This window comes from Ylistrum balloti, unplaced genomic scaffold (genome assembly GCF_031769215.1).
Source record: "Ylistrum balloti isolate Yb309-2 unplaced genomic scaffold, AGI_CSIRO_Ybal_v1 Utg369730, whole genome shotgun sequence".
Lineage (NCBI taxonomy): Eukaryota > Metazoa > Mollusca > Bivalvia > Pectinida > Pectinidae > Ylistrum > Ylistrum balloti.
The window spans coordinates 88,041-100,041 of NW_026781945.1; the positions used below are offsets into that span (position 1 = coordinate 88,041).

General features: G+C 35.0%; 1 protein-coding gene across 1 annotated transcript; it reads right to left on the reverse strand.

The window, feature by feature from the left end:
• Positions 1–27: 27 nt before the first annotated feature.
• LOC132565663 (SET and MYND domain-containing protein 4-like) lies at positions 28–7,648 on the reverse strand. The gene is made up of 2 exons (XM_060230359.1): positions 7,555–7,648; positions 28–5,783 (listed from the first exon to the last, which is right to left on the reverse strand). The coding sequence occupies exon 2, from the start codon at positions 5,770–5,772 to the stop codon at positions 3,727–3,729; it is 2,046 nt and encodes a 681-aa protein (XP_060086342.1). The 5' UTR covers positions 5,773–5,783; positions 7,555–7,648; the 3' UTR covers positions 28–3,726.
• Between the last annotated feature and the right edge of the window lie 4,353 nt (positions 7,649–12,001).

Sequence of the window (12,001 nt, forward strand, 5' to 3'; positions counted from 1 at the left end):
CGTCAGGTGAACTAAAAACAAAAGTAATTAGGCATTTCTGTTATCTTTTATTGTTAAAACAAAATCAAATAAAGGTATCTTTCTTAATACTTGAACACAAGAAGGAATTAAATGAAAACACACCAAACATGTAGGTCTACAAAGTAAACTTTCTCCAACACAGTCTATTATATTCTCAACAAGCTGAATCCATCACAAATTGTAAAGGAAATGAAATTATATATTGCACACATATCTAACATTGAAATTCCTTGGTATAAGACATGACAACTTGTTGATTATAAAACCTGAACTCAAATCAGTTTAAATTACAACAGCTTTAGAAGTAATGAAAAAAAAATTATTCCAAAATTCCTTCCCTGTATTGGTACTAGTGTAATGGAAAAACTAATAAAAAAACATGCTGCCCCCATCCAGGTTTCAACTAGGGACACTTCAGGGGAATCCCACTCACCAAGGCTTGTTAGGTGACCTGTAGTCTCATCCTCAACACCAGTAAAGGTAGACAAATCAATTACCTCCCTTTAGGGTACATTAAAATGTGTATACTTGTTGAGACAGCAATTCAGATTATTCTAAAATGGAGAAAAACATTTATCACTCTAAAAAGCTCAATGTCAAGACAACATATTACAATATATAGATGAAATATTTTATAATGAATTACATTTATATAAGGAGGGTTCAGATGAAGAAGCCGTGATAATATGAAGCATAGTACCATTTACATATATGTCCTAATAAACCTTGAGTGCATTGAGTAATCTAAATACATCTCTGTTTCATATACTAAAGGTTTCATTATTTTCATCAAAACACTTTCCAAAAGGAACTGATGTACAAGTCTGGATATTTGTGTTGTTTTACATCCTCATAGCAGCTGAAATCACACAAAGACCGACATTAGACAAGAGAAAAGGATCCAAGAAAAAAACAAATATAAAATCTCCACTTTAGTGATCATGCAATGGGGGTAATGGTTACAATTTTTAGCATACCTGTAGAGCTCTTGAGAATGACACACCCAAGGCATCTGCAAGTTATTGTGTGAAATTGAAATAATTCTCTTAAACTTCAGATCTCAATATGAGTTAATGTTAAGTTAGTATGTTTTAATGTACCAGGAGCTTGAGTTTCACATATAGAAACTCATATAATTTGGTTTAATCATAATGGATACCTTTGTGAAGAAGACACAACAACGCTGACAAAGTTATCCTAGTGTTGTCTGTGCTCTCCCATCAAAATGACTTCCATTAAAGCTCAATAACATATACAACAGAACCTTGTTGTCTCAAACCCATACACCTCAAAGATCCTATTTAATTTGTCAATTTACAAAAAGTCAAAATGGGCAAAAATTAAACTGCAGCATAAGTTTCCCAGGGTGCAAAGTTACCACACTTCAGAAAAATTACATCTTCCTATTACAAGTACCTGGGTACAATAAATGACAAAAAGCAAGTAATCTGTGCCACATTTACACTTTGTTCAAGAACTTGAATATTAAAACCATCAATAATCTTTTGTCATGCTCATATGGGAACATATCAAAAAACATAATATTCAATTTTGATACAATATTTCAACCACAATAAATGGACTACTGTTAGAATGAAAGACAAAAATCAATTTTGGCTTAGAATTTTATATCAAAACCGTATGTTGTGTACTAATATAATATCAATGTTTCACAACTGGCATCTTACATATAAGGACTTGTTTACAGAGCACCAATTAATGAGATACAAATAAATACTATCATCAACATGAAATTTTTAATCAATTCTGAAATGAAAAATCTACATATCAGAAGTGGTTCATTATACAAAAGCCTACATATATTAAAATGGCAAGCACCTATATAAGGACCAAGTACCATGATGAGCTAAAACTTCAGTGCTAAGTACAATAGCACCATTTAGTATGGAATTTATCACAAGCAAATGTAAAATAAAGTAACAAGATCTTGTAGTAAGCTACTATGATGTTCATGAACACAACAAATCAATATTTATTTCACATTATGTAGTAAGACACTCTACAAATGTTGATATCGGATACTTGATAGGATAGCATCTGATGATGCCAGGATGTAAAAATTAAAATACAAGTGTACATATAAATTCACAATTCTGCAAATACTGGAGTAGAATGATAAAGAAAAATTCTGTCTAATGCATTACAACTAGGTAAATTGGCTACGTGACTAAATGTCTGAAAAATTTAACTGAAGTCCACAAAAAATATATATTGTACTTCAAAGCTAGTAAACATGATTTCAGGACAATTTCCTGTACAATCTTGAAAAGTGTTCAAACAATGATCTTTGCAGTTGATTTATCCAAAAAAGCAAGAGGTAAACAAAAGGATTCCTCTGTCTTTTAACCTGTCCATTTAACTTATAAAATTACATTTTTAAGTGTGTTGTATGATACTATAACTCATCATTAATCATTTCATTTCTGGACAAGATCAAATGTACAGTTTTCAACTTTGACATAATTTCCTTCTTCAAAATTTGAAATAAAGTTAAAAATTGCTTCCAATTTCATAATTCTTTAACAACCATTTCTAAAACCAACCAATTTTTTATTATTCATAAATCATACAGTTTCTGCTTTTACCATTCTGGACAAAATATATTATATGTGATATATAAATTTCATAGCTAATTTTTAAGCAGCTTACAGCTAAATTCATTAGTATAGGATTGTTGATTTGATGACTTACCTTTTTATGTATTTTATTACTGTGACTTTCACATATTAGACAGAAAATAACAATTTGATGTAGCTCACATGACCCATCATTAATTGAATTAATAAAGTATTTTCAGGCTACAATCACAAATTTATTTCGACAAATTCAACTTTCCACATAATACTTTAGCATGGTTATGTCCACAGAAAAGACACTCTACCCCAATTGCTCTGCATGGGCCTCCATGAAACTATTTCTAAAAGTAAGCCTCTAGTTTCTTAAACAAAAAAAACTGCATTTGTTTACTATTTTAGAAAATAGCCACATCTTTTTTAGTTTTTAGGGTATATAGGAAACAGACTTGATGTTAACCTACCGGTAAATTAACACCTGTATGATATGGTATAATTTCAACATGTTCGACTGCTGGAATTCTGATCTCATTCTTAACAAATAATAATTGGCCTTGTTGATTTACTTTCTTTACCTCCATTCCATGTCTAGGTTAGATTTTCTCTATAAAACATCATGATACTCATTTACATTCCAATATGTCATATTAAGAAATTTCATTGGATTTCTAAAAATGACATATAAATATGCCATCTTATTTAAATAGGAAAAACAACAAAAACAAAAAACTGACAGGCATGCTTGTAGAATATTTCATTCTACATTGTGAAGCCTTATTGATGACTGAGCTTAGCAGACTTTAAACCATTGTATAAGACAATGTAGAGTCTTAATCAATTTACAGTTGGACAGCATTAGTGAACTCTTCAACATACAACATCTCTTTAAATAATTCACTTAGATAATTACAGATAACAGCATAAATATGTCAACACAATGAAAATCTTCAGGACAAATTTTGATACAAAAACAAGAAATGTTTCAAACTGGTAGGCACTTTTTCCAATAGTGATTCACAAACATCTGATTTATATCACAGCAAATGATGACATTTTTTGACATGGCACAGTGCCTGCATAGTACAGCAAAGTTTGTTTGCTGTAGAGCAGGTTAATCTATTACATGACAGTTAGCTTGCATTGCATAACACTGTTTGATAGCCTCCTGGCAGTTGTTGAAGTCCTGCCACGGTAAACAAAGGTTCTGTTGCAGGAATTGTAGATGTTTATTCAACACATGAAGTGTGTGTTCTGGTCCCTGATTTCCAGATAAAAACTTCTCTAAGACAGCTCGAAAAACTTTGTCCGAGCATTCCAAGGTGAGAATAGTCTTGGCCAGTTTTTGAGAGTGCTTACAAACAGTGCACTTAGCAGTTTTTGTGGTGGTGTTGACATTGGAGAGAGCACCGCCACATTTTTCACACTTGTAGACAGGTATTTCACTGGGTATGCTGAAATACATAGGCCATACATTCTGACAGGGGAGACAATTACAAACGAATTGGTACTGCGAGAGTTTTTTCTGTCGTTCAGATTTTGTACTAACTGCATACACAGCTCCATAATTGTCCAAAATTTCATGACCTTTTGAAATTTTCTTGATGGCTCTTACAATACAAACATCCCCATAGGAATGACGGACAACATCTGGATCACATGAATGGTTGAACAGACTGAGCATTGCATATATAGCAGAACCAATTTCCTCACCGACGGATTCAGCAACCATAGTTCTTTTCAACTTCAATTCAGAAACTTCATGGGCATTGCATGGAAGCATTTGGATGTGACGCAGAATGTGACCACCTATATACATCAAATCCTGTTGTCGTTTTTCTGTAGATGAAACAAAAGTGGAGTTCTCCAAGCATTTAACAAGATAGACAGCATTTATTGTACGTTTTAAGAGATCTGTGGTTGTACGTTTTTCACAATGATTTACTAGATTGTAAACTGCATTATAATTATTGGAATCATAAACCCCATCTTCATTGAAGCCAGATCCAAACAAATCACCAACAATATCAAATTGGTTCTTATGTTCCTTCAAATACTCAAATCCAGCTTTCAGAACCATTCGAAATGACAGATGTCCAAGGCCCAGCTGAGCAGATTGAATACCAGCAAGATGTTCACACTCAACGTAATGATACGTTTCCCAGGATTCCATTTCACACTGACGAGAACAATAACCAACACCAGCACAGTTACGACATGGGAATGGAGAAAACAATTTTTCACAGCAGTGGTGGCAATTTGACATGCTGAGTCCTGGCATGGTCACAGACATATAGGCTTTCTCCACAACCAGGACATCCCCAATATCTATGTCATCTGTTGCATATACCCCACGACCCATTTCCTCACTTTCTTCCATGGTAACAGCAGTAGAGGCATTGGGAAATTTCTTGCTTAGCTTTGTTATTACCGGAAGAGCAGAATGACTTCTGTTACACTCTGCTTGGGTTTTCATTACTTTTTTCTGTTGATCATCTTTTATTTTTCTACAAGCTTCAATCAGTCTATCTAACTCCTCCGTTATCTTTTTAATTTTGTCTTCGTCCAAGTCAGATATCTTTATTTGACTCTTGGCTTTCTCAAAGGCTTGAATAGCATCCTCTCCCCACTTCAACTGCATGTAACATTTCCCTTTCCTGTCATAAAGTTTGTACTGCAGGTTTTTTGGGTAGCCATTTTCCAATGCAAGCTCAATATCTGCTAGACACAGTTCATCTTTTGCCATATGAAATAAAACTGCAGATCTATTTGCAAATGCCAAAGCTAAAGTTGGAGGTTTATCCAGGTTACCATTATTTTCATTTGTAGTATTGTGACTTTTCCAAGGTGAGAAGAGAACACTTTGGGTATAGAGATCAAGTGCTTGTTTATATTTCTTCCTCTGGAAGAAAGCATTCCCTTGGTTTCGAAGATTTACTGCTTTTTCTTCGCATTTTTCTCTGAAATTCAAATTTGCTTGAACAACATCTTGTGTGATTTGAAGTTTATATATTAAATTCACTCGTTCTTCATTTGATTTACATTGATCAAATTTCTTTCTCAATTCTTCCAGACTTCCTTCATCTCTCAAGCAGTTGGTAATCTGATCATACCACTCATCTGAAGTGTTTTTGCTCCTCGAAGTAGAGGCCATTTTCATGAGGGTCACACCTACAAAGAAAAGGACAAAAAATTTAAAAAGCTTGAGCGTGATGTTTTGATGATTTCATCGTCACCTTTAACAGACAAATGACCAGTGTGATGCATCACACTCAGATCTGCTACTGATTGTGAATAAGAACTTTAATTACATTAACCCACCCAAAACAAATAATCGGAAAACCAACCAGCAGAAAATGTTTGGAAACTTATCAAGTTTTGATTTTTAGAGAATGCTCACTTTCATTCACTGTAGAAATAAACAATTTGTTCACCACCGTTAAGATCATGAAACCTTTGCTATAAACCATTAAAACTAATAAAACTGAGAGCAATTTTTAACCAATTTAAACTGTGTATTTCTGAGGTTATTTCTTTAACGTGTAATAAGCACATAGGGTCAAGACATAGATGAGTCAAAGTAGGTGTGGGCTTATTGAAGAAGAGGACGATAGTTTTTTATTCAACTGAGAAGCACTGGTGGGCTTACTACAGAGTGGACACATTTTTATTTTAACAGGTGGGCTTATTGCAAAAATTGACAATTGTTAACTTTTAACTAAACAGACACAGGTGGGCTTATTGCAGGAATGTAAAATAGTTTTCTTCTAACTGAACAGACACCGGCAGTTTTTTTTTCAAGGCATGAGCTTGATGTTGTACCAGAATTTCTATGGAGAAAATTTCAGTTACATTTTAATTTTCAAATTTCAATAATTACAGACAGGTCAATTATTATACTTCTGTAATAGGTCATTCTTATTTTCTTCACATCAGCATGTTATTTTTGTAACAAAGTTCCATTTCAATAATATGTCAATCCCTGAACTACTGGACCAATTAGACAAATCTCATCCACAGGATGTAATTGAAGGCTGCCTACCCTTGTATTGCCGAAGCAATGAAACAGTCAATGATAAAGAGGAGAAGTTTATCTAGTAAGCTAAACCAGCCAGTGAGTGTACATTTGCAGCCCTTCTTAGGACCAAACAAGGTCCTAAGACTCAAACAGACCCATGATACCTCAATAGGTAAGGTAGATTTTGACTGTGAGACTAATACAACCTCAAATGTGGTTTGATCCCTTCTCAGGGAAGTTTGTCTGAGGATAGTGATCACCAACAGTCCTGGTGTACTTGTGACCTTAGACTGAACACTTTATCTCAGTTGCTTTGAATTGTCGCACCTGTGATGTTCCTCCCACATGACATTGCCATTCGCTATTTGTTGATAGTCTCAACCTAAAAATGCAGCTGCCAGAAATGACATGTAAGACAGTTACCAGTTACGTGTGATATACCTGCATGGTCTGTATAACCAAATATGGTATTAATGATATTTCAAAAGAAAATTTTGATACTAGAAACAAGTTTACTTCTCTAGAAAGATGAACGAAGTCTATCGATAAAAATGAAGGAGAAATATCATTTCACACCTAACTCACTAATCTATGGACAACTGGTGAAAAATTGTCCCCGTATATATGCCTCCATATTGTACAGTAATTTACTCCAACAGTTACAGAGAGAGGCAGGCTATTTATAATTTATCGTTCAACTAATAACAAAACTTGTTCCATCATCACAATTTTTTTATATTTCCTCCCGTAAGAAATTGTGCTAATATCCATTTCTTTCCATAGCGAAACATGTTCTTCACACAATACACATGTGAAGTTAGCGGCATATTATATAGTCTAGAATTCCGCAGCAGGTCAGTTATGTGTTGCCAAACTAATGGCATATCGCATGATATGTTGAAGTATTTCGGAATTACCACTTACCACTTTAATATTGAAAATTTTGCACATCGCTATGTGATCGAATGTTGAGGGTTGAGAAACAAGACAACATACATCAAAAGACTGTTCCCTTCTTCCTCTATGAAATCTGATCTGAGAGGCATCCAGCAGATGTAAACGTTTATGTGACTGAGTGAGCAATTCTAAATTTAGAGCCGGACCCCAAAGAAACGGAAATGATTCAGAGGCTGAATTCACTAGAGAGGAAATCGAAAAAAATGCAAAATCAAAAGGAAATCACATAAATATTAGATAAAAACAGATTTTAAATATAATTGTTTACAAAAGATTGGTTGTCGGCGTTAGACTTGTGAAGTGCAGTAACAGTATCAACAAACTTGATTGATCTAATGGTAACTAGACGTTGTCGAAAATTTAAAGTTTAAAAAACATGAAGAATTCCGTAAAAGCCATTTAGTTGATTTAAAAAGATGTGAGTAAACATATTGTTTATGGAATGTATATGTACGCAATTTAAGGGGGAGGTCTTGTCGCAGTTCTCAACTTAAACGTATATCGAAACTTCTTAGTTTTATACGTCTCTGCCAAAACCAACCAGTTGTCCAAATTTCTGTTATTTGAAAGTTATTTATTGCATTGTGTGTGGACTCAGTTCGTTACAACGAAACATCCTAACAACACTTGAGAGATATCATATGCCGCTTTTTTGTGTTTTGATACTATGATTTTGAATGATGATAGTGACTACAATCAAGTAAAACAGACAAGTTTGAACAATTAATGTATTTCAAAGACTTTCATGGGTGTCCATTTCATCGTGAGATTTGTAAACGCGACCCTCTGTCGAGTAAGTGACGTTATAGAACGTAGACATGGCACTGCGGCGGCAGACAACGTGCGTCTTCAACCCTCGTACCTGACCAAAGTGTGTGATAAAAATAAAAGTGTTTTATTTCGTTGTTCGTATGAGTAAAATCAAGGAGAGATGCCAGACGAAATGTTCACAAAAATGCTTTAAGATGTATACTAGAAATAATCCTATGTGAGAAAGGGCATTCATATGCTAAATTAAATACTGTAACAAGTCGATATTGGAATAAAATACATTTATATAAATGTTTGTTTAACGAAGTAAACTCGCTGATTTTTACTTGTAAGCGGAAAATGTAACAAACAGACTTTCTGGTATACTCAGTGAGTACAAGTCATTTGCATTATAGACCGAACAGACGTTTAATTTATCATTGTCTCAGTTTTCTACAAGTCAGTGAAGGTATATCAAAATGATACAATACCTGTACCTGGATTTTAAGAGATGTGGCACTTACAGCGTCATTTAAACACTAAGTAAACACACAAATAATACGATACCACTTCATGTTTATGTAACAAAACACGAGAAGAAACATATAAGTACATGTGTAACTGGCCTTACAACAAGTCTAGTATCTTCTTATAGCATGCTGTTTAATAGTGTAATGTATTACTTATATCCGTAAAATTTAGCCACGCTGAAACTGAGCTCCAATGGAAATCCGACAATCAATCGATGAGTTTCCCGAAAATTCAATTACCGGTATGTGTTATTACGATTAATTTGTAGTAAGACTGTGTACTTAGACATGTGTATATTGGATGTTGTGGTATTATTCTAAACCATTTTATGCCAATGTAAAAACTTCCAAAACCAAAATAAGATACATGAATAAGATGCAAATTGGACTTACATAGATGACTTCTGTCATAATATCTCCACTACAGAAAAGTGAACACAAAGTTAGTGCGCTTAACCTGACTGCAGCTAGATTGTCGGTACTATGTATGTACAGTGTACCTTGTCGCCGACTTCTTGACATGTCCCCTCCGTTCTACGTACACGACATGCGGATATGATGTCATTATCAAAGAAAACTATCTTACCGTGGATACTACAAGTGCAGGAATATTTCACCTTTTGTCTCTTTTTCGCCATACATACAAAGCTGAAAAGTTCGCTTTTTTATACAAATATAGGATCCTACAAGACGAGTTTTCATTTCATATGAGATTTTATGAATCCAGTCGTAGACCGTTTCATTTTTGTGTGCCTTTGGTTGGTAACGGCCCATCGAAAGCCCCGATACTTTTTGGCATGTATTATGTTCGATAAAACAAACATTAGACAGAAAACAACATGTCTAGTTATATAAGAGTTAACATTTTGATCAAAATGACCTGTCTCTCGAACGAAATTAAGCAACTTCACCAGTTCGACGGAAGTGAAATAAATATCTTTAATCTGGGCTCTGGAAATACCTGTTGGTTCTTAACGCGTTTAAGAAATTGACAGAAGGGTAAGAAAGCTTGGTTATGAGCTGAGAAAGGACAACTTCCTCTCTCCGATTTGCCCTTTAAAGAAAACATGCAGGTCCTTATATTTTCTTGCTTCTCAATTTGTAGCCAATAATCTCTCATTAATGCTAAAATTGTTGATATAAGGTCAGTATATAGCAGTTTAATGTCTGCGACAGGTTCAGTACATTTTTGGATGCCCTGTCAGCATTATTTTTATCGATGTTTCCGACATGTCAAGGAGTCCACAGAGACGTTATAAGATAGTCTGTGTACACTTGCGTTTTAGGCACGACTTTCTGTTATATATTTGAGCGCCAATTCAATGGCACGAGCTCCCACAGAAAATATGAAAGCACCAAAAGGAAGACAATCTGAAAAGGTATAGTTCTTCGACTCCGAGCATGCTTCTGCGACTCTTTTCCCGTCTTTTGCACTGTTAGTGTACGAAGCACAGGTTACCACATCATAGATTCTTCAGGGGTTACGCTCACATTTCATGGCAAAATTGTAGGTTCCTTGGATAAGCCAAGAAGACTTGTTTGATCCTTTGATGTACATCAAACGAATCTAAGGTAGCACAACAGGATGTTGTATTGGCTTTGAAATTTGGTGTCGCATATGAATCTGACTGGTCAGGTTTTTTTCTCCTGAAACCCGCTCTTGGCCGATCAAATTACTGCACTCGTGCCTGCAATTTTGCCATGAAATGTCCCAGAGGTGCTGATAGCGAAAGTGATGTAACTTCTGGGGTGTCGAGGATGAGGTTGTGAAGGACAAGTCAGTCCAGTGAAGTCTGCTTTGTATGCATATGTGATTACCTTGCCATTGCTATGTAATGGTTGAAATGTCAATTACAGATTATGGATTTTTTTCACATGTAAACCAATGTTAACATTAGTTTGGCTGAACATGTTTCCATAGTATAGGTTGAATATTTGATTGCAAGATTGTTGGGGTTGAATTTCAGTTGAACTGCAAACTGAAGTGAGACCTTTGGTCTACAGTCTTAAAAGCAGATAGTCCATTAGTGTCTGTATAAAACCTTTTCGCTGGTAGAGTTGAAAAAGCTTTCAGTGCAAAGCAAAATCTTGAATTGTGATTTGAACTATTAGGATATGAAACAACAGGCCAATTAGTTTTAAGGGTCAGCTGGCTATAAAGATACCACAAACCATGAATATCGTCAAAAACTGAAGTACAGGTTACTGGATTGTTACATTCACCTGTGAGATACCTTATAGAGTTTTGAACCGTGATATTCACCACCATGCACACAGTACACCAGACTCAGTGTAACATAGTGATATATTTAGACCTATGAGAGGTGTTTTGAACTGTGATATTAACCACCATGCACACAGTACACCAGACTCAGTGTAACATAGTGATATATTTAGACCTATGAGAGGTGTTTTGAACCGTGATATTCACCACCATGCACACAGTACACCAGACTCAGTGTAACATAGTGATATATTTAGACCTATGAGAGGTGTTTTGAACCGTGATATTCATCACGCATGCACATAGTACACCAGACTCCGTGTAACATAGTGATATATTTAGACCTATGAGAGGTGTTTTGACCAGTTATATTCACCATGCATGCACACAGTACACCAGACTCTGTGTAACATAGTGATATATTTAGACCTATAAGAGGTGTTTTGACCAGTTATATTCCCCATGCATGCACACAGTACACCAGACTCCATGTAACATAGTGATATATTTAGACCTATAAGAGGTGTTTTGACCAGTTATATTCCCCATGCATGCACACAGTACACCAGACTCCGTGTAACATAGTGATATATTTAGACCTATAAGAGGTGTTTTGACCAGTTATATTCCCCATGCATGCACACAGTACACCAGACTCAGTGTAACATAGTGATATATTTAGACCTATAAGAGGTGTTTTGACCAGTTATATTCCCCATGCATGCACACAGTACACCAGACTCAGTGTAACATAGTGATATATTTAGACCTATATGAGGTTTTTGACCAATCAAGGATTTTAAGTTTTGTTCTTTGTCATCGATTGTGCGTGACAAAATGTCACTATCCTGTCATTTGACGATTTGATTTGATCACCTTCTCAGGAAATAAAGGGAGAGATCTTTCTAAA